Consider the following 25007-nt stretch of genomic DNA (forward strand, 5'->3'; position numbering starts at 1 on the left):
CATTGCAAATGGAAATTTGGCCCTTATTTTTCCAGAAAGTATGTGTAAACCACCATTTTTAAAGACTTAAAACATGGTTACCTTTTCCAGGGCTGCTCTGCAAATTATGAAGGAATTGCTGCTGCTCAAACAAAAGTTTACTAAATTTCAGATGGGTTTTTTTGAGTACTGATGCAAATGTTTTTATCTTTATTTTTCTACATAGCGAGCCTATTTATGGCATAGGGTCATCTGCCAATTCAGAAACTAAAAGTAATAAAATTGTAATCTTGGTGTCAAATGCTATAAATAATATCTGTCTAATCACTCAGACTTTAAGAAAATGAAAGTGTAATCTTGGAACAAAGAAGAGTTTGACCACCAGAACTAAAGGCAGCCATTACTGTAATTCATGGTTGACATCCAAAAGTCCTAAGCCATAAGGAAAACATAAGTTTGATACAAGTTTTCTGTAAGTTTCCCACACCTAATATTCATTTCAGGTGAATGCTGTTGCAGATAAAATAAAGAATGAAAAGAAAAGCATTCCCATATATTTCAGTCTGAAATAAATTTTTATTAATTGTTTTCCATAATGGAATACTTCTTTTGGTCTCTGAGAAAGAGTGAGCCATGTTTTTATTTGAAATGTGAAATTCACAAATGTGGATACAGACATTTCTTCATTGTTTATTCATTATAAACTTGTATATTTTGAAGAAAAAAACTGCACCTAAATAATATATTCAACTTCTACTTCCTTTTATTTTTACGGAAATTTTTACAGGTATGGAGCAATAATATATACATCTCTGTGTGGTCTTAATTCTAAAATTTGTGATACGGGTCTTTCTTGTACTCTGTTTTAGCACTGTTGCATGCTCTGCATTATCATATACAATTAAGGAAATGTATTTTTACTTGAAAAGTGCTAAGTATTTTTTTTCAAATATTCATCCATTAAAAATAAAAAATATATGATTTGAAATCAGTATGGATTTCATAGAAAATGTCTTTTCACTGTTTATACACAGAATCTCAAAGCAATTCATTTAATTAAAAGTAGAATTTGGATTCCAAAGAAAATAATGGATTTCCTATAAACCTGAAGTACAGAAAAACAATGATTAAGTTTTTAAAATATTATAATACTCAGCTTAATTTCAAGTAATATAAAGATATGCATGTTCCACTTATTATTACTGTTTCCTATCCATTTTCAGGGTATTTCTGGGGATTTTTTAATTTACTTTTACCAGTCTTTAATGATCTCAGTTGTTGAAATATTTTCTTATGTCCCATAGCAGATCAAGACAAGCAGGCAGTTTTTAAAATAATGCAAGCTTAGAGGTTCATTTAAACTTCTCAAGGTTTTGAACTTTTAGTAGAAACAATTTTATCTTTAGCATTAAGACATTTAATATTTAAAGGTGCAAGAAACTCAGATGTTAGGTATCTAACCTCTTGCTCATTAGTGTTCCTGGGATTTTATGGCAAGTCTATGAAAACCTTTGGGATCAAGAGCTACTACGCTGTGTAAAGGTGATGAAAACAAAATCACATATTTCTCTGAAGTGATCAAATAATTTTTGAATTAAAATTGTTATATCCACTCATTTCAAAAGGATAATCTTGGGAAAAACAGTAAGCTTCATATAGATTGGGGGCAGGGACTGGGGTGGGTAGGCATGTCTATGTAAAACTTTGCCTTTGAACACTGGGTTATGTCCCATAACTAAATATATATTTTATTTTTGTTGTAAAGAATTCAGTTTGTCTAATTTATCTTGGAAAAGAGTAGTGACTCATTTCAGTGTTAGAAGAGTCTTTCAGCTCTGTTGTTAAAAGATAAGTAAAAAAGACTGAAACAATGCCATTACAATGATGTTATGATCACAAAACCACAGTGCTGGTGCTGCTACCTTCTTGCTGTTCTTGAAAGTTGCTTGTCCTCATGAATGTGTACTTTACATCATTACCAGACTTCTTGTTATAATTTAGGAAATTGCCATCCAAATGACACACTTGTTTTTCTGGTAGATATTTTATTTTCACTGTATTGTCATAATTGTACCATCAGTCTGAAATGAGATGTATTTTGCAGGCCATACTTTTACAGTAAAATGCTGAATTTGAAAACTGTTGTCAGATTTCATTCCACAAAATGTTAGTAGCAAATGTTTTATTTATTAGATTATTTTCGTAAAGAATAACAACATTGAAGAGATGTCACTTCTGATTATAGGAGACTTCAGTACTACACATCAAAACATTTCATGTACACATTTATGCTGAGCAAATAAAACAAACAAATATCAATAGTTTCACATAAAGAAATATAAATTTATATCAGGCAATTTATTTTCTATGTCATTTTTATAAATTAGGCTTTTGACTTTCAGTAATAGCCTTAAAAGGACAGTGTATTTCAACAAAATAAAATCTATTTTCAGTGTTCATTTATGGTATTTGGAAACTCTACCCTAGAAGTATTATAAACAATATTTAATAAGAAAAGCAAACTCATTATTATCAGCAGAATGAAGTTTCTAAATACGCACTATGCTTCTCACTCCTTAAAAAAAAAAAGAAAAGAGCGAGAGAATATTTTCCAAATAGATTATTCATTGTTTGATATATAGTATGCTAACAGAGGAGCATACTGTATGCTATTAGTATATGCTTAAATGTAGATAAAGACATATAATACTTACTGCAATATATTGTGCAACTTTAAAGGAAATTGTCCTTCAGCTGACTGTTAATTTAATTGTTTGTGCATATGCGTTTGAGGATTCTTCTAATAGACAGGCCTTTAGTTGCCCGTTAAAGACAGTGTATTATTGCAATCAATAAAATGAAGCCAAGATTTAAACAAGCAAAAAGGCAAAATCGGTCTAAAAGAAATAAGCACAGTTGTGAAGATGACCTGAACATATTAATTAATTAATTAATTGACTTGATGGATTCTTTCACATTTCATCTGTTGGACATTCTCTTTTTTGTCATTTACCTGTTTAGTGAGAATTACATTTTTACTCTGAATTTAAAAATTCTGATATGTCAGGGAGAGAAGGCAGTTTATAAACTGTTTTCCTGGCACAGCATTCCTTTCTGTCAACAATCACAGACCTGCTGTTTCAGAAACTTTTCAGATCAAGTGAGAAGTTTCCGGTTTAGCACAAAATAGATGCATTGAAGTCAATCAGCTACAGTAAAACATTTGTACAAAAATATTTGTACGTAAATTCTTTAACAAATATTTAGAAGAGAGAGAAAATGCTGAAAACATAAAAACAGCTTTATGATTCAGGTATTTTTTTACAGCTTTGTAAAAATCTGCTGGTATGAGAGCAACAGCAAATGAACTTGTTTTGCAAGTGTGCAACCACCACTACCTACTCCTATCCAACCTACTCCTGTTCACCCTTAATATTTGTGTGAATATGCATTTTTAAAAAAAAAATTCTACATTAACTCATTCAATTTTATTTTCTTGTTTTCTTGCTTCTTGTATCAATTAGCATTAATAATTAATTACTTAACAAAAATGTATTAAGATGATATCAACAGTTGTGATTCTCTGAGTAAGGAAATAGTATTTTTACTTACTACTCTCAACACTGATAGTTAAAAATTATTTGATTCAGGGAAAAAAATTGAGTGAGATGGACAGTCTTATTATTTTATTTTTTTTTGTTTTACCAATCTTCCAGTTAGAACAGGAATAAAACCTTTGCCATTTCTGACAGTAGCAGACTAAAAGATTTTTCATGCAATGATATGCATGAAAGCTGGGTGGAAGAAAAAGGACATAGACTATCTAATTGAATATTGTTTGAAACAATGTGAATATTGTTTGAAACAAGGCACTAAAAAGATTATAATATTAATAGCAAGATGGCTTGCTATTAATGTGGTTTAGCCTCACTTGGTAAAATTTTTATGGCCATATTTTCATTTACCATTCTTTATAAATGTCAGGCTAATTTAATTTTTTTTCTACTATATGATAGTTAGAATGAAAGAAGTAATTTGTTTTCCCTTAATCCTTAAAAAGGGAAAAATCTATTTTTTGTCAGGAAATAGTTTTGGTGTAATTTCTACACAAATTTCACTGTAATTCATACTCTTCTGGGGAGCTACCTTGAGCAAGATTCATGCTCCTGTTTGCAGAACACTCTGGGAGGAAAGAGGAATGTGAGCTCCTCTCCATGCATCCTGGCTTAGTTTCCATGTTCACAGGGGAACGACCTGGTGAATAATAGGCTACACAGGAGCAGTGATTACAAAATTAAAGGTGAATAAGCTCTGGTAATCAGCCACAAGAGCTTGCTTGTGGCTGATTACCAGAGCTTGCTTGCTTTTGCTGCTTGTCCAGGACAGCACCAATGACAATGCCAGCAGATACCCAGAGCATATCAAAGATGACAAGGGGAATCCAGCAGCAGGGGCAAAGATAGAGTTTTCCCAGCACTGCTGATAGGAAGTTAAGCATCCTGGGGGCTAACATCTGGTTAATGTCACAGGCAAAACTTCATTGATACATCACTCAAGTAGATCAGGCAGAGTGGAATGGCATTTACAGAAATGTTGTGGTGGATATTTTCTACAGATAGTTTGATCAAGAAAATTTTATTAAGTCATCTTTAGGAAATCGGAAAAAAAACTTAGGAACATTAGTTCTCCTTGGGATATTACCACACTGACTTCTGCTGAAAACTGACATGGAAAGACACAAATAATTGATCATATTGACAATTTTTTAAAGTAATTGCAGGGTGAGAAAACTAGGGGAGATATTTATCTGTATTCTGTATTTGTGAATAAGCAACAGGAAGTTTGGGATGTACAAGTAGGAAACAATTCTGCCAATACTGGCAATGAGATGACAGAGTTCATAATCTTAAGAGAAATGCAAAATTCAAGTAGCACAATAATGATTCCAAACTTCAGTGAGCTGGTTTTCATTAGCTCACAAATCTGTTTGGCAAGCTCCCATTAGAGATTGCACTGAAGGGAAAAAGGATTTGTCTTGAGCCCACTGATTTATCTTAAAAGACCATTTCCTCAAAGCACAGTTCTTTCTAATGTGCAGGAACTCAAGCAGGTGTGGTTGAAAAACAGATAAATGGGCTCCTGAATGAGCTTAAAGAGAAAAGGAAGTGCACAGAAGGGAGATGCAAAGGTAAAGCTGCTTCTCCAGGTAAAGAAAATTAAGTACTGCATTACTGGATCATCTGTCGTGTCCATTTAGGATTGTGAGCCATGTGTTAAGCTTATTTGTGTATTCCACTTTAGGAATCAGCAGGGTTTTCACTCATGTCAAGCTGTTGTGATATAAATATGGAAACTTCAGGGCAAAATCTCAATGAGCCATATGGCTTCTTTTGCTGTGCAATTTCATGAATTCCATATCTGAAAGTGCTGGCTGTCTGTAGCAGGATCATCCTGCATCAGAAAAATCATAAGCGTAAAGACAGGGAACAACTTGTGATATTTTTTCCTCTCTTGTCAGCATCATTACTGGGGTCAAAGGGTTGTTGAATTTTTTAACCTCAGTTCTGTTCCTACTTGTTGTACTTGTTATTAAAAACATTTAGAATTCAGCCCTTAAGTGACACTCTTACAGTAAGCAGTCAACTCACCTACAATCCTGCTGACATTTTGGATGGTGTTTGTTTCATTAATATGAAGGAGCTGTGGCCTGTGGCCGGTCTGCACTGACACAGGGCAGAAGTGTCAGGGTCAAAGAGCTGTCATGGCTAACTACAGCTCCCATTCCCCATCCCCCTGTGCTATTCATGGGTAAGGAGGAGATAGAGGAGTCTGGGAAGAGAAGGGGTGAGGTTGAGTCTGGGAAGAAAAGAGGGGTGGAGAAAGGTGAGTTTGTGTTTGCTTTTTACAATCCTGTGCTATTTTTAATTGGCAGTTAATTCAACCAGTTTTCCTCAAGTTGTTTCTTTTTTGTCCATGACAGTAATTTGTAAATGATGCTCCTATTTTTATCATGGTCCTCAAGGTTTTCTTTCTTACTATTTTCATCTGCCTGTTGAGGGGGAGTGACAGAGCGGCTGTATGGGCATCAGTCAGCGACCAACCCACTCTAGTGTAACTGTGTGGATTATATCTTCTACATGATTACCCAGGTGTTTTGTCTTGCCCATCACTGGATTAAGGTTACAACCTGCCTGAGGAATGGAGAGGTTTTTGGGACAGGGAGAAACTGCTGCAGAAAGGAATCGCTGCACAACCATAGTGGAGGCAAGGGCACTGGTGTGCAGAAGTCTTGGAGCACAGCAAAACCTGGGAAGCTCCACCAGAAAGCATGGGATAGACACAGCTTCAGTAGTTATGGAAAGGCTTCAAAGGGATTCAGAGGGGCTTGTGTAAGGTTTGTTACAGCCCGGAGAGTCACTAGGCACTGTTTGAAAGTAAGCCTAAAAGAACAGACTTGCCTCCAGCAGCACTGACTGAAAATGCAAGCAGATTTACAAACCGAAACCCATTTGATCTCAGTTGTCTCTGCCACCCTCATTTCCAATATCAGTACTGGAAAACATGAAACAGTTTTGTTATGTTCTAACAAATTGAGACTCAATTTATAGGACCTTTAAATCTCTTTTTATGTAATTATTTTAAAATAAAGATTTAGATGAGGACATCTGTGACCCAAGATCCACAATCACACATTTCCTTGGGTAGCCCAGATAAATGTACGTAATGTACGTACTCTGCTATACAAGAGTGTTAGTAAGGAAAGAGTACAATTGGACTGTGCAAGATTTTCTGTTGTATGGAATTTTTATAAATAATGATTAAATAAGTACATATTTTCAGTAAAATAATTTTTATTCAGTCATGGCTGATAAGTGGAATTATTATACAATGTTACATACGTTTAATTCATGTTCACTATTATAGGTTAATGTATGAACAATTCACGTGGTAGTTGTGACAACAAGTTATCAAGACAAAATAGCAGGAAGCTTCAATCAAAATAGTGTTTTAAAATACATTCTAAAAAATTTCATTTTTGAGCTGTCCAAAGCACAAGGGTTAAGAGAATAGATGGCAAATATACCTATCTATCTAAAACTGTGAGATAGCTATAAGATTTTAAAATGTATTGCATCATATAAAGTAATATAAACAAAGTATAAATTGTCTTCTTTTTTTTTTTAATGATACCAAGTGAATAAATGTTTCCGCATGGTAATATCCATCTATGTACCTCTGAGACCCTCCTACTCAATTTTAACCAGGATTATCAAGAAAATAAAGCTCATAATAGACAGCAGCTGCAGGGATATATTCTTTACTTTAACACTGACAGCTTTGCCATTTTCTTTTTCAGGTTTGAACTGTGAGTTTAGGCCTTGTGAGGCCAGCAATCCCTGTGAGAATGGAGCTGTGTGCATAGAAGAAATGAATTTGGACGTTTTTCCCCTTGGATTCCACTGCCAGTGTGTGAAGGGCTTTGCAGGTCCACGCTGTGAGATCAATGTCAATGAGTGCAGCTCTAACCCTTGCCTCCACGGATACTGCTATGACAGTGAGTTCAGTCTGGTTACTCACTTTAATGTAGGGTAGTCTTTCTTTTGAAGCTTCTGTAGCTGCTGAGCTGCTCTGGGGAGAACAGTGGATAATTTACTGAAATTTAGCTTGTCTGAAGCTTCACAGCCTGTACCAGAAGGATTATTTTTGCCAAAATGCCTCAACTCCCGGCACTGGGTATTTGTGTTCGGGGGTCAGAATCATAGCTAATGAGAAATTTTAATGAGATTTGTGCTGTCTCCTTTGATACCTAAATTAACCAAAAACATCTTACATTGTGCATTTCATGAGAGAATATTCAGGTGCTGAAAAAGAGCTCACAGAGCACTTAGGCATTACATGTCATAAGTCTAATAAGACAAAAAATTCTGTTTAATTTCAAACTAATGTAAAAAGGTGCACCTGTTTACCTTCTGCATGTAACTGTGTAACTTACTCTTTCATTGCAAGATGTACTGAAAGGTTTTAGAAGCAGCTTGATTACCCTACTATATTCTGTATGGATTGGCAGGCCAAGTTTAGTATGGAGTATTTATTTGAAAATTTTATAGGGCTCTTACCATCTATCTGACACTTTCTATACTTGTTAAAAAAAGAAAAAGTAGAAGTAGTAATTTTCAGAAGATCTTAAAATGCTGACTGGAAAGCTGAAAAACATCTGAAGGTCATGTAGTCAACCCTGCCCAAAGCTAGACTATTAACAGTGCTGGAACAGGTCAGTCAGGGATTTTTCTACCTGAGTTTTGAAAGCCTTCAAAGAGGGACAGAAATTTCACAAACCTTTTGGGACAGTGTATTCCACCAGTTAACGACTCTGGCAATTCCTATACTCTTCCAGTCCCATCCAAATCTCCTGAGCTGTAACTTTGGCCATTGTCTCATAGTACCTCCTAGTACTACTAAGAGATTTCAGTTCTGTCATTTGTGCAAGTATCCTTGAAGTTATTGTTAAATAGTCCTCTCACTATGAACACTTCCCTAAAGGTCTAATACAAAACAAGCCTGCTCAACTTTTAGGGTCCACACTTCAAGCACTGAGTAACTGTGTTTGTGTTCTTCTACATCTCTCTCCTGTTTCCTCACATCATTTTTCTAAAAAGAATGATGATTTAAGAGCTTCCATTAAATTAATATTTTTTAGAAAAACTTGCAGCTTTTTCTAAAAAGAATGATTTAAGAGCTTCCATTAAATTAATATTTTTTAGAAAAATTTGCAGACAACCTAATCAGCCTACTGGTTTCAAATGAGATCTTAAAAAACTAAGCCCAAATTACTAAATGCATCGTCTAAAACTCTTCTGGTAAAAATAAGAACAAAAATAAAAATAATAAAAATATAAAAATCAGTTTCAATAAAATATCCTGAAAATTCTCTCTTTCCTAATCTGGGAATAAGGTGAGTGACTTTATCTTCCATATAGAAAATACTATTTCCTATTACATTTACAGATGTTTTCTATGTGGTCTACATTAGTTTAGAGATACTTTTGAACTGGAATTCAGATGAGCTGTATTAAAGTTTTTCATGCTGATGAAGTGCCAGTTTTTTGGAGAACAGCTTGTCCTTGTGGTGCCTCTGGCTTGAGTTTTATCATGTGGACATTTAAGTTCCTCTACCCTATGTGCACTGGCTGCAGAAAGCTGGAATCCTAAGGAAGCTGGGAAGCTTTTAGCATATGAATAATACTCCTGTGCTGAAGGACTTGAAGCATTTAATGAACACAGTAGCTGCTGTGTGTACAGACACGATGGTAGAATAGATTCTATGGTAATTTTCAGAGATAATGAAGAACTCAGGGACCCCTGTGAGGTTAAAATAAATGCAGGCCTGCAAGAAGCGTGATTCTTCTGTCATGAACTCCATATATGGATGGAGCACTCTAAAAATTCCTTGCCATTTGGATTACTAATGACAAAAAAAGAGACAGGATTATTATGATTATCTTGTTAAGAAATACATAATAAAAAAATTCAACTCAAGTATATTTTCCCTTAATATAGTGGTATAATATGAGGCATTCCTTACAAAAACAATAACAACATTAAAAGCAACCAATAAACCAAGCATTGTTTAACTTCCATATCTTATTTTGATATCATTTTAAAGATAGGATCTTATGTATTTTGTGATTGTTTTGTGATAGAAAATTACTCATTACTTATAACATCATTTTTAACTCATTGTTTTATAACTCTTGAATCAAAATATTTCCATTGTGTAAGTAAAATTCAGTACATGAATTTGCTTTCATATTTATAAGATATTTTGAGACCACATTTAATTTATTTCAATTTTTTAACATGTCCACACTGTTTAAGTTGGTCTTAATAATTTCCAGATAGTATTCATAACTGGAACTTAGTAAATTTACTACCTTCAGTTGTCATGACTCTTAGTACTAAAGTGTGATCTCTCTTGCAGTTGTCGATGGCTTCTATTGTTTGTGCAATCCAGGATATGCAGGACTGAAATGTGACCAAGACATTGATGACTGCATAGTTAACTCTTGTGAACACAATTCTACATGTGTTGACCTACATCTGGTTAGTAGCAAATTTATTTTAATTAAAATTATTGTAAAATTTTTGTTCTAAAATCTAAAGTGATATTTTTTTGAGTTCTAAACTTCCTTTTGATCCATACATACACATATGAAGGGTTTATAATCATACTTTCCAGACACTGGTAATTTTGTTTACTTATAATTTTATAGGCAGTGGGAAAGAGGAGTATTTTTATCATCTAAAAGCAGTTACTGGGTCAATGTGGTTATACAGGGAATTCAAAAGGCGCAGAAAATTTTCTACTGGGTGTGTTTATGATCTCATTATAAATGACAGAAATACTCATTTACACCAATTGCACTGTCTTCAAAAGGACTTAAAAAGTATCTTACCCAAGAAAACTGATTTACTTCAAGTACAGCAGCATTTATTTTAAAAATTCCTCAGATATATTAGTTTTGGAGATATGAAGTGTGTTAAAAATAACATATCTTAGAAATAAAACCATTCTATCACCTGATTCCTCCATGAGAGGAAAGAAGACAGAGATTCACATGGTGTAAACTTCAACACCAGAGGTGGCCCATGTTGTCTGTCACTCCTTCCAGGAATCTGTCAAGAAGCAATTTGTTTTCAATGTACTCAACAGAGACACTAAGATCATACAGTAAGAATATTTTCGTTAAGAAACATTCAGGCTGTCAGAGAAATTACCAGTTAAAAAAAGAAAAAATGTAAGAAAAGACAGCTTTTTCTTTCTTATTCCAGTTTCTACAGGTTCATTTGTGAGAATACCAAACAGATAAATGTTGAATTCAATTTTATATTATGAAGCTTAAATGTAGGTTACTATATACAGAATGAACTAAACATCTAAGCACCAACTAAGGATTGCTGAGGATGTAGGCAGCATAATCCATAGTTCAGCTTCCCACCATTTGAACCTTCACTTTGGGACAACTGAACAACACTGACTGCTGCATTATTGCTGAAGATGTTTGCAATTTCAGGAACCCTGAAGTATGAGAGGTGTGGGTTTTGGGGGTTTTCCTTGCTTGGTTTCTTTGATTCTTTTGATTTACTTTTTTGTTGTTGTTTGTTTGTTTTTGCTTGCTTGCTTGTCTCAATACATGCATAAAGAAACTGCATTTTTTTTTGTTACAAATCCTGAGGGCAACCTGCAACTGTCACTATTTCCTAAGCTTGAACCAAACTTAGCTGCTTCAAAATAATTTTCTCAAATTCTCCATTTTACACAGCTGTTTCTTCTTTACACAGTTAGAACGCTTTATGTATTGTACAATATTTTGGAGGGATTTTTCACCTTGGGCAAAATCAAGTGCTTGATATGGAGACCACAGTTTGTGACACTTTTATTATTGTCTTTGGATGCTATTGTAAATGTGTATTTTTCTACCACTAGACTGCAGTTAATGTTTCAAGATCTCATACTGGACACATATTGCCATCCTAAAGTCATGCTAGAGAGCATTCCCCAAAATAAATTTTATGCCTCAAATTCATGTGCTTTCTTGTTCTCTAGGAGAGTGTGTTGCAACTGTTGACATTACAGGTACTATATGCAGTTTTTTCATTTCATTACAGGATTTATATGCAGTTTAAACAATATTCTTCCCAAAAAACAAGGTGCCAGAAATGGAGAAAAATACAGATTTTTAAAATAAAATTAATATATTTTACCCCTTGAGAATTTTGGCTATGCTTCACCAAAATAGTTGAAATATTGATCCAGGAAATTTTAGTAATTTGAGCAAAATTTAGCATGACAAATCACTGCAATTTCAAACACTGTTTTAATTTTTTTCTTCAGGTCTTTCATCCATTTCTTTTACCTTGATTTATTTGTGTTTATTTTTTTTCCTGTATTTCCTATATATTTCTCACCTTGTTTGTCACAGCTTCAGGTCTTTCATCCATTTTTTTACCTTGATTTGTGTTTATTTTTTTTTCCTGTATTTCCTATATATTTCTCACCTTGTTTGTCACAGAGCTATGCAATTTTATTTTAAATGGAACACAGCACAGCAAATAAGTGAGAGGCATTCAAACTACTTTCTGAGAAAGCATGACATTCAAAACATCAATGTTGATACAGTTAGTATCTACAGAAAATGAATGCTGTAGAAACTTAATGGCAAGGTGTTATATTAAACTCTGTGTTTGATCCTTTGCAGTCTTTTTCAAAAGTTTTCACCTATGTTGTCAATATTGCAGAAATCATTTATGTGAAAGGATTAATTTTGTTGTGACTAATACACATTGAAAATTTTCAGTATTTTTTTTTATTACGGGATTGTTCTTTGGCATTTTTAAGTGCAACAAAATTTCACACTCAACCCCGCTCCCCGTCCCCCCCTCCCCAGCATGGGTTTTGCTAAGTAGAAAAGTGATTTTGAAAAGAAATTGGGAATTTCTGGTATTATTTTGCTATAGTAATGTTAATTCATTTTTATTCAATATTTGAATTTCTCCTTCTCTAGTCCTCCCCAGAGTATATTTATTTAAACTAACATTTATCATGCACTTTTCTGAAATAACTTTCATTATCATCTTTTAAGTTGAATCTAGAAAGAGACCTAAAAGACTTGTTCACTGAGTGATTGCATTACTCAGTTTATATGTGATTATATTATTTCATATGCTATGTCTTTCTTATTGTATTCATTATCAAAGTGTACCAAAATTTTTTCAAATCATATTATCCATTTATACATCAAGATTCCTCAGTGATCAACACAAAGAGTATTAATGAATTAACATACATTCATAAAAATGGAAGAAGACTCATCCCTTCTTCTTCAGCAGCTTTAAAAGACAGATAGTGAATTAACAATCCCCTAGAAAATTAATTTTTAATAATACAGGCTCTCTTCCTCCTCCTCCAAAAGGTAAAAACTGGAAGATAGGAAATAAGTGAAGCATAATAAAGGAATATTTAAAAACAGATGGAGATTTCAGGAGTTTCATAATTTCTACATCAAATACCATTTTCTTTCAAAGTTATATTACAGTAGCCTTATTATACAAGACCAAAGAACAAAGATCTGAATATGAGAAAGAATTTCAACATATGCTCTAATTGCAACATATATTTCACAGACTTTACCTTGGATCTCCAGGTAGGGGGTGGCATTAAACAACTGGACTGTGGGATGAATCACAGAATAATTTACTTTGAAAAAGATCTTCAAGATCGCTGACTCTAACTGCAAGGTAATGCTGCCAAGTTCATCACTCAGCCACGTCCCCAAATGCCACACATACACACCTAGTAAATACCTCGAGGCATGGTGGCTGAATCTCTTCCCTAGGCAGCCTGTTGACACCATTTTAATGAAGGTATTTTTCCTAATATCCAGTCTAAACCTTCTCTGGTGGGAGATCAGGATAGCTGAAATACAAAGTTTAATCACAAAAATGCATCAGCATAAGGAGATTGTGATTTTCTACTGCATCTGAAAACTCCAGTTCTCCAAGAATTACATACCAGCATGTTATTATATGGCAGAACAAGCCACTGTCAGTCATGTTAACCCTCTGGTGGCTTAGGAGTAATTAATCAGCTACTCTTATAAAAGCTTCATTCTGCAGTCCAGAAGCTCAAATATTTTGATGCATTTTTTCAAGGTAAGGATGAATTACCATTGTCGGAATGACACTTGCAATATGTGTGCTTCATTTTTGGTGTTGGTAATGTGGTATAATATAGAGCCTTGAAAGTAGATAGCAATGCTGTCTTAGCAATGCATCAGAATGAACAGGCACAAGAATGAAACTTGTGAGGAGTTGATCCAGCTGCCAGCTAAACACCACACAGCCACTTACTCACTCTGTCCTTTCTATGGGATAGTGAAGACAAAAGAAAAAGAGCAAATATAAGAAAACTTGTGGGTTGAGATAGTTTAAAAAGCAAAGGAAAGAGGAGGAAGAAAGAATAAAACAAATCATGTGATTCAAAGGCAATAGCTCACACCTTCCATAAGAACACTGATGCCCAGCCAGCATTTGAATAATGGCCACTTTATGGTAGAGTTTCACCAGAGTAATTTGCAAATTCTTATTTAAAAGTTAAAATAATTAATTCTAAGTATTTTTGGGGGACAATATACAAAGATATGTTGTCCCTAATAATTTATATAAGATCAGATCATGTATATATTCTATACAACATAAAACATTATTTTGAAGTATTTGCTTTAAAAAAAAAAGAAAAGAAAATAGTGTCTTCACAATAGCTCTGAATTCAGTTTTTGCTTGTGTTCTTCTGTATGTCAAATTAAAATGCAAATCCTGTCACTTTAGTGTATGTGGAGATCCATGCAGAAAATTATAATAGATGTTTCTTTCAGAGCTTTGTTTCTGGAAGCTATTATTTCTCTGTACTTACCACATAGTAAAGTAAAAAAAAAAATAAATAAACTGTAGGTAAAGTTATAGTTATATGATACTGCTTGTCTTGCAGTTCCATGTCCTTCTTTCGGTTAACTCTGTATCCTTTTGTTTTTAAAGACAATTATTTCCCTTTCAATAACATTTAATGTTATGGAAATGAGCTTTCCAATGAAAAAATTGACAATAATGTTAATTTGAACTAGAAGAAGAAATATTTCTTGCTTGATTTATGTTTTTAAATTGGTAAGGGGGAAAAAAGGGTTACATACAACAAAGAGAAATAATGTAATTCAGGTCTTTTAGGAACTTATGTTCTGGGTTGTATGGAAGGCTTATGTGATGGGTGGAGAGAGATGATTGCTATTTTTTTAATAACAAGAAAAATAGAGTTGACAGGTTAAATTTCAAGGACAAGAAGGTTAGCTCATTTCATAAATTATGAAAATTATCTGAAAATAACTCTGGCTTTGAGGACTAATATACATAGTAGCTAACTGTTAACAGATAAGTTACCCAAAAATAAATTAGTCAGATCTTTGGACTAACATAAAACAATTCCCTAAATTGGTACACTACACTTAAGTTCCTTGTAAAACAGAATTTTTTGCACATTATGCTAAATAGAAAAAAGAATAAGAATGATCTCTAGAACCTATAACTTATTTTAAACATTGAGAAGCACTCAAAGAGCTTCAGGAGGATCATCTTCCTAGGTGATGAGAGCAGGTGATCTGACATTTGACAAGAAATAAAAGGCTAGATAGGTCTGCATCAATGAAGTTTCTAGATTTCTGTGGGAGAGGAAATTCTCGAAATTTTAAATAAAGCAAGCAAACACTGCCACTGAATTTGGTCTGAAACCTCAACTTAACTAAAAGTCAGACCACATACCATGAATGGTGTCTAGTGTACATAACAAATGACAAGCTCGTAATAGTTCCCAGGCCAAATAAATTCAAATTGACTTCTATGTGACTTAAACTTATGTATTGACCTCATTGAGAATACCCATGTGGTGAAACTGTGAATGTAGGACAAATAAGTTTCACATTGCCAATTACACATCCTAGAGAAGAGCTATACAGCAGCTGTAGTTCACCCAAAAAACTGGCAACTGCAGCAGTTATTCTGCGAAGTTTTGCTGCTGATACAACTCATTGTGCTGCCCTGAAGATTTGACTTGCCATCCCTGAAATATTTCATCTTCAATTTATAATTAGCTAAAAAAAAAAGAACAGCATCTTCATAGTCCTTCAATAAAAGGTTTTTTCAAGATCTGTTGAAATGCCTCCCTCCTCTGCCTTGTACTGTAGTGAATATAACAGTAAAAAGACTAGAAACTTAGCCATTATTGGGTATTCTCCTTTATGCTCTAATAAGTCCAGTTGAGTCAAAGACTTTTGAATACACAAAATTAACTATTGATTTACTGACTTAGGATAATGTCCTTGGTATTGATCTGTGGTATTATACATTACTTGGATAGAGTGATTATGATATTTATGCTTTACTCATCTAATTGAAAGATGATTTTGGCAAACAAGTATCATCATTCCATTTATTTGTTTTATTTATGACATTATTTTAACATGTTTTAATTTGATCTTTTTGAAAGAAGATGTAGATTTATATAAAAATTTGTAGCTTCAACCAATACCATTAAATACCATAGGAGTGAAAGCCTTCTATTATCTTTTTCATAAACTGAATTTTAAGTCCTCTACAGAATGAATAAAACTGTTACAGAATGGAGGAATTGGAGATTAAGAGGAAGTTAAAGACTGGCTTTCCAATGAGACTTGTGAATAGAAGGCAAATCAATGTGGTAAAGATACAGGAAGGTGGTCCCAGATGGTGTGCTTTACGTTTTGCCCACAGTGAGGAGGCTGGACAGACAAAATCAGTGACAGCAGGGAAAGAAGTGAAGAACTTCACAACATAAGAAGCTGGAGAATTGTGGCCTAGTTGTGGAAAGCACAACCCTAAATGTGATTTGTGCACTCTGTAGAGACTAACACTGTGCTTGAGGTGGGAAATGAAGAGTTTGTATCTTTGAAGGCATTAAAAGAGTATCAATGGTATTACGGAGACTTGGAACTATAAAAATGTATTGATTCATAAGGAAGGGAATTCTAAAAAAGGACATTTAGATGCAGAGAATTACATAATGGCATGTACTTAGCCGACTTAGAGAGCAGAAGGTCATGGAAAGGTATGAGTCCAGAAGGAAATTATTCTGAAACAAGTTAAATGGTGAAATCCATAGGTGCTCGGTCACTTTCTGAAAGCTTCCCACGTATATGTCCTTGCCACACAGCACACAATAAGTAATTTGAAGAATTAATTAAATATGAAAAAATTCTCCATATAGTAGCAAGGGTGTTTTAGTTTGCTTAAAGTATATTAAATAACTTTGCACCTGTTTGCTTTTCTGCAGAAAATGTGAATGTTACTCCCAATCCACCAATTATGTATTACAGTATGGTGTCGCTTTCACACAATAAGTTCTGCAGGAATAAAGAACAGTCTCTCATTTATGTTTGCATTTAAAAAAAAATCCCATAAACATGTACAACTGACAAGTTACGTATTAATCTTTGTCATCTGAAGACTAGGAGGTCGTTTCCTAGTTTCATTAGGTCTCTTTAGCTGCTAAGCTCTCCAGGCTTGGGAAAATTATGTAGCGCTTGGAAAGGAAAATAGTCCAGAGAAAGATTTGTTATCCCATTTTCTTTTAGTTATTTTAGAGTTCTCCAATCTGTCCTCCTTTAGATTTTAATATTCTGTTCCAAGGATTCAGGCTAAAAATTTTTGACTGTGAGTGTGATGAGTCACAGGAACAGGTTGCTCTGAGAAGCTAAGGATGCTCCATCCCTGGAAACAACCTGATCTAGTGGAAGGTAATCCTGCCCAGGGTCCATATCTTGTATTATTTTTTGTTGATTTGTTTGTTATCATTTGACCCCTATCCTTTTTCACTTATGACAATAGAAAAGAAGGAGCTGAAGAACACTGTGACAATTTTCCAGGTCTTGTACTACTAGGCACCGAGTTACCTGTTTAAGAGTCAGTTTCTCTTGTTTCTGTTGCTTAGCTAGCCTCTTTCAGAGAAAAAAAAAAAAGCCAAATTTACTGTGTTTGTATAGAATTTGTTTTATTTGCACAACATAAAATTCTGAAATAAGCTATTTCCCAGAAAAAATAATTTACAAGATTATTCTAATAAATAGTTTATCCTTTTACAGGAAAATTGGGTGTGAAAGCACTGGGAAAACATGTAATTCATTTAGTGAGTAATCATATTAATTGATTTCTGCATGTCTATTATGGAACTGTGAAAATGCAAGATTATGCCAGATGTGATTGGACTGAAATAAAAACCCTTGACCAAAGTTTGGTCTGAAACCAAGTTTCCTCTCAAAATAATCAAGAGACTTTAAATATTTCCTCATTACTCTCCCACATCACTTCAAGTCCTGCCTTCAAACACGTTTTGTAAGGGCTATTGAAGCCCTAAGCAGGGACACACCTGCACATAAACCTATCAAAACTAGTGGTTAACCAGCTTTCTGAAGCAGTAATTACATATGCATTTTCTTCTTTGAGACATAATGCCAAGGCTTTGAAATAGTTAGGCATCTTCATCACCTTTATGATCTATCATAAAAAAAGAAAGCTTATTTAGAGTTCTCTACTAACATTTTTAATAATTCATGAAATTTTTATGCTAAGGAAAATATTTGACATATTGCCTAAATGCTTTACTATGTTTGTTTCAGTACAGCTTTAATACCAGCCAGCACACCCTGAATGTCTCAATAAAATGAGTTTCCATCCAGATTAATTCTGTTCTAGTCTGACACTGTATTTCTCATATTCAATCTAGTACTCTTTTTGAGCTTAATTTTTATAGAAATATGTTCCTTTTTATAGGCAAAGCAGATTATTTGAAGCAAAAGCAAAAGCTTCAGCACATTAATATATACTCTCTTTCTTATCAAATACCTGTAATGTAGTCTGAAGTATAAATACCGCTGCAATTTCCCTGGGAAAAATTCTGAATTTTATGTTTGGTTTTCACTCATTCACACATGCTCAGTGGAACCATTGAGTGTCTGGAGAACAAAAATTACTGAGATACAGAGGTGACATGAATTCTTTGCATTCCACCTATGTTTTGTCCCTTTTCTTTTCCTTATTCTTTTTTTCTAACTGGGGAAATGACAATTAATGCTGCAATTTTTATTCAGGAATTGCTAGACTTTCTGTAGTGGGAATAATAAAAAAGCAACCAAAAAACAAACCCAAAAACAAACCAAGAAAAAAGTATGACAGAGAATTTCATCAGAACTCCCCCTGAGGTGAAACCAAGAACCAACAAAACATGAAAAGAATTTATTAATTTCATTATGTATTTTTATTTAATGAATATGTGAAACAGGTTCACTGTCCAGATGAGAGACTGGGAGTTATGCCAAAAAAGTGTCCAAACCAGCTGAACCTGAAGTGCTCAGCAGCACAACAAAGAACAGCAAGTGGCAGTACTGGGGGACTCCATGCTGGGGATGAAGGCACCCATCTGCCAGTACTACCTGTCTTTTAAGTAGGATTGCTGCTTTCCAAGGGCTTGGATTTGGAATGCCATGGTGAGACTAACAAGGCTTGTCCAGCCCTAAGACTACCATCTCTTGCTGCTCTTCCATGTAGGTACTAATGATGTGGCCAGAGCAGACCTGGAACACACCACAGGTGACTCCATGTCTCCAGAAGAGTTGTAAAGGACATGGGTGTCCCAGTGTTTTTCTCTACAATCCTGACAATGAGAGGAAGTACATGAAAGGGTGTGGATAAATGCTGTTGGTCAACAACTGCTTACATAACTGATATAGATAACAGAGTTTCATCTTTCAGGGCCATAGGACCTTGCCACAGGATTGAGGCTAGGAAGATGTGGGATTGAGTCGATCAAAAGGGACAGAAGTATCTTTGACAACAGATTGGTCAACCAAAATGAAATGAAGAAGTGACAACTCAGTTGTCAAACAAATGGTGCAAGTGATTTAGAGAGACCTTCTGATAAACATGTTAGGACTGCAGAGGACCCACTTCTCTCTATACACAAAAAAAAGGAGGTGCCAAGAGGACAGTCATGAACAAAACTGTCACACTTTTTCTGAGAAATTAGTCTGACTGTGTGTCTGTCTGAGATGCCAGTACATTAACCCCTGCAGCACCCCAGCAAGAGAAGAAGACAGAGCCAGACTTCTCAGTCCACTGTGGTCCTCAGTCAAATAGGCTAAGGCCAGAAATTGAAATAATGCCGGGTCCATTAAAAAGTAAAGAAATTCTTTTTTAGTATAAAGGTAACTCTGAAATAGGTTGCCTGGAAGTGTGGTATCCATCCTTGGATTTATCAAAAACTCAACTGGATGAGGTTGACTTAAGGAGGAAGAGGGAACCTAGACTTAAGGAGGAAGTTTTTCACAGAAGGAGTGGTCAAATACTGGAATCATCTGCCCAGGGAGGTGGTGGAGTCACCATCCCTGAATGTGTTTAAAAAAAGACTGGATGTGGCACTTGGTGCCATGACCTAGTTGAGGTGTTAGAACCTGGGTTGGACTCTATGATCTTAAAGGACTCCAACCTAGAAATTCTGTGATTCTGAGGTTCTGAGCAGCCTGATATAGTTGACCCTGCTGTAAACAGGGCAATGGAACAAGGGAACTGAACAATATCCAGAGGTCCCTTCCTGTGTCTACTTATGTATGATTTTCCAATACAGAAACTTGATACCTGTATCTCATCAAAACACCTACAGTTTAATGTATTACTTTCACAACATTGATATAAACCTTTATGGGAATGCTTTACAGATATAGAAAAAAACTAGAGTCCTAGAATTGCATTGCAGAAATATTATACATTGATAATTTATAAAAAGGTGATTTTCACACTTGTTGAAAACACTTAGGTGGAGAAAATGATGTCAGCAGAAAGTGGCACTAAAATATCTCCATTAGAAAATGCAGCAGTAATTTATTTAACAACTGTTTGACTTGAGTGCAAATGAGTATCCAAGGATAGGAAGCTCAAATGCTTTTGATACAATCCTAGAGTAAAAACATTTAAGATTGACTTGTGTGAAGATAGAATCGGACTTTTCTACTTATGTATGATTTTCCAATACCGAAACTTGATATCTGTATCTCATCAAAACACCTACAGTTTAATGTATTACTTTCACAACATTGATATAAACCTTTATGGGAATGCTTTACAGATATAGAAAAAAACTAGAGTCCTAGAATTGCATTGCAGAAATATTATACATTGATAATTTATAAAAAGGTGATTTTCACACTTGTTGAAAACACTTAGGTGGAGAAAATGATGTCAGCAGAAAGTGGCACTAAAATATCTCCATTAGAAAATGCAGCAGTAATTTATTTAACAACTGTTTGACTTGAGTGCAAATGAGTATCCAAGGATAGGAAGCTCAAATGCTTTTGATACAATCCTAGAGTAAAAACATTTAAGATTGACTTGTGTGAAGATAGAATCGGACTTTTAGTTACTAGTCACTATATTATATGTGACTTAAGGTCACATTTCTATGCTTTTCTTACTTAAACAAAAAATGTTCTGTAAATGGATCTGTAAATTTAGTTATGTAGGACTTCACTGAAAGCATGAAGTAGTCACAGTGTGTGTAAACATAGTATGTGTAGATCAGAGCATCAGAAATCTCAACACATTTCAGATTTCAAAACTCAAAAAGGAAAAATTCTCTCTTTTTCACTCATATTTTATAGAATACCTGAATTAAGGGTTATACTACGTTAGCAAGTAACACAGATAACCCCAGAGTAAAAAAAAATGCAGATTGAGACCTGAATGCAAACTATATACTTGTTTGGAGGGAGGAGCTTGCTATTTTTTGGACTTATGGAGCGCATTAAGTGCACACATTTTGTGTTTCAGTTTCTTTCAAAAGTGATTTGATTTGTGTGCACTGAGACCACCGTATACCAAAGCACAATTAATTGAGGACCAATGAGAAATTAATGTCCAAAGCTTAGTCCTTGGGCAAACTAAAACACTAATGAGTCAGAACCATAAGAACCGTGACAATAAGAAGCATATGAACACATGGTCAGTTTTAAATTTCTTTGGCCAACAGATTCATAAAGGACAAGTCTTCTGAAACAGCAGTTTGTGATCTCAGTATGGACAACAGCTTGGAAATCTCTGGCTTTAAGTCTGTCCCTCATTAGTCAGCTGAGATACTCAAATTAAGTGAAAATGTACTGATTGCCTATAAATGTTGTCCATATGTTTGTCTGGTTTTGTGCCCACTGGAAAATCAGTGATCCATTTAACACAGCCAGACAAAATGTGCCAAGTGATTGAAAGAGTTTAACTCTTACTGGTCCATAACAGTGCATGTCATACCACTTCAATTAAACCCAGAATTTGTTCTTTGAAAAAACTCTGCATGTTGTCCCAAGCCCCAAAAGATGCCAGAAACTAAATTTAGACTGTTCTTACTGACAGTCTGCCTGTTGGCAGAGGTATACTATTGATCTGAACTGAACCATGAAGGAACCAGCTAGCTGTTAGCACTGCACTGACAGATACCATAGCAAGTACCATGCCTTCTTTGAGAGGTGAGTGCCTAGATGCTTTAGGTATCTTCACAATATGATAAGCTTGATTTATAGCTCAGTGTAACATCTGTCTTGGTGTAGTTTATTAAGTGATAGGAAATACAAGCCTAGTAAGGAGTTATTTTCAGTTCCTTAATTCTGAGTACTACAAAGATATTCTTTTTCTTGATACATGTTCCTTGAGGTGCTGAGTAGTGCTCAAGAACCTCGCTCAAATGCAATCACTGAGATATAGAAACAATGAAGAAGAAAGAAAGAAAGAAAGAAAGAAAGAAAGAAAGAAAGAAAGAAAGAAAGAAAGAAATTTCTCATGTAAGATTAATATTATCAGATGATTTCTGATTTTAATGTATGCAACCTCTGATAAAATATATGCAGTATTTTTAAAAATAAGCTCAGAAATATCAAAATTCCTCTTAAAATTAGCTTAGTCTGAAAATACAAATATATTGCAAGAGACAGAATTTCATATATTGAGCTGATTTGGGGGTGGGGAGTGCAGGGGTGTTTGGTTTTTTGGTATAGTTTTTTGGGTCTTTTGTTATGAAAAATAATGTATTTTGTACAGCAGAGAAAACCACAATACACTTTTTGATTTACTCTGTTGCCACTTGCTGGTTAGTTATACATCTGGGATGACTGTCACTAAATGATTTCTGAATACATCCAAAACTGAGAAGCATCTGCGAGCAAAAGTCCCAGTGCTATAGAGAACAAAAATGCACATTCTGCATGTGTACCCACAGGGGAAAGACACAAAAGGCATATCAAAGAGTCTGGCATTTTCATTTTATTACCTAGGCAGAATTCCCAGTCTCCTCTGGCTGTGGACATATGCTTTTTAGTCATGTTGTGATACTTGTTTCATGCTTGAGGAATGAACAATAATTGAGACAGTGTTTTTTACATGCTTTAAATATGTCAACTTTATTAGTAACAGTAATTAGGAACAGTAGGCCAAGTACACCTTTTCACAGTACCTGCTACCATGTAGAAACTCAGATCTTTCTCCTCAGCCTTCATTATGTACATCTGTAGCTTCCAAGTTCTCAGCTTTATATTACTTCTGTTGGTTTTGGCTGTATTCCCAGCTTGTTTTGCTACCTTCCAGGCTCTCAGTTTTTCTCCACTAAACCTTTGTCAATAAAAAAAAAAATATATATACTGTTTCTATTAGTACCTGTGTGCCTTTCATTAAGAGAGATTAAAAGAATCTTAGGTTTGTTCTATGTAATGCTGAATTGTAACTGACCAAAGAGAGAGACAGGAACTGTGCAAAAGAAGCAAGTTTTTATTGTGATCTTCTAGCAATAAAAATATCCCTTTGCCAAAAAAAAAAAAAAAAATTGGGGAAAAATTGTAATACTAATCACATGGCTTTCAGGAGGTGAACCAAGATTTCAGGAGGTGCACCAAGACCCCAGCAGTTTAGGTGGAGTTTCTGGAGTCTCCATTCCCAACTGCTTTGCATGATAGAAATTTAGACTAAATTTGGGTTAGACAAAAAACGGTCAAATAAATGCGTATCAGGAAAAAAAAATCAGAAATTTATTTTAAAACTGGGTCATTAATAAACAATAGTTGTTTGATATAATACCAGTTTGATCCAGCTGAAGTGTATTGAATGTCATAGATGCTAAGAAAATCCAGATTTTTGCAGTCTTAGGTTCTTCTCCCCTGTCTTTCCTGAATATATTTCCTCTTTACAATAGTTGCCCAAATCTTTTATTTTCTTTGAATTGCCCCAATTATTTCATTGCTACTGTCAGATGTGTAGTTTTTTTCTTATGATGCTGTTGCTTCTCAACCCCAAAATTCCTGAAGTTCCTAAACTGTCAGATATAAGCAGAACACACATCAAACACAGTCTTTATTTAGCAAGGGTGTATCTGAATATCTTTATCTTTTTTTGTCTCTAACCTGTAGCTGAGAGAAAAATGTGCTGCAGATTTAATTTCTATGTCAAGGTTTAACCCCAGAGAGCAATTAAGCACCAGAGATCTGCTTGCTCACTCCACATCCTGGTGGGGTGGGGGAGAAAATTGGAGGGCTAAAAGAAAGAAAACTTAGGAGTTGAGAAAATAATGATTGAAATTAAATCATTAGAGAGAGAGAGAGAGATATTAAATCCAAGGAAGAAAAGTGATGCAAATGAAACCAATTGCTCAGCACCAACCAAATGATTCCCAGTGGCCTGCACTGCTACCTAAGCAGTCGACCCCTGGGCAGTTTTCCACCAATTTTATATATTGTGAATGACATCACAACTGTCAATCAGGGTCAGCTTTGTCCTCTTAAAGCCTTGTGCCCCCCAGCCTACTCAGTAGCAGGAGAGAGTGAGAAGCTGAAAAGTTCTTGACTTCATGTCAGCTGTGCTCAGTGACAACTAAAATGTCATCCACATAATTCCCATCCTAAATCGAAAACATAGCATTGTACCAGTTACTAGGAAGAAAATTAACTCTATCCCATCCAAACTAGGATGCTTAGGAAACATCATTCTCCAGAAATGTAAAAGTCACAGCAATGCTTATGTGCTTGTAGCTGAGAAATTGTATGTTGGGGATGTTTCCAGGCCATGGTTAGAATCATGGAATCAGCTACGGTAGAAAACACCTCCAAGTTCAAGTCCAACTGTTTATCCAGCAGTGCCAAGTCCTCTACTAAACAGCGTCCCTCAGTGCCACATCTACACAACTTTTAAGTACCTCCAGGGATGGTGACTCAGCTACTTCCCTGGACAGCCTGTTCCAGTGCTTGATAACCTTTTCCATGACTTTTTTCCCGCTGAAATCCCACCAAAAGCTTTCCTAGTGCAACTTGTGTCCATTTCCTCAATTCCTGTCATGTGTAATTTAGGAGACGACACCAATTCCCACATTGTTA

General features: G+C 34.8%; 1 protein-coding gene across 1 annotated transcript in view; it reads left to right on the forward strand.

The window, feature by feature from the left end:
- The window catches only part of EYS (eyes shut homolog), a 708088-nt gene that overhangs the window by 222321 nt on the left and 460760 nt on the right, over positions 1–25007 (forward strand). The window contains exons 18-19 of the mRNA XM_039729652.1: positions 7337–7534; positions 9959–10080. Of these exons, the coding sequence (XP_039585586.1) occupies positions 7337–7534; positions 9959–10080 (320 nt within the window). The remainder of the gene's footprint in view (positions 1–7336; positions 7535–9958; positions 10081–25007) is intronic.

This window comes from Passer montanus, unplaced genomic scaffold (genome assembly GCF_014805655.1).
Source record: "Passer montanus isolate IOZ18808 unplaced genomic scaffold, ASM1480565v1 scaffold11, whole genome shotgun sequence".
In the NCBI taxonomy this organism is placed as follows: Eukaryota; Metazoa; Chordata; class Aves; order Passeriformes; family Passeridae; genus Passer; species Passer montanus.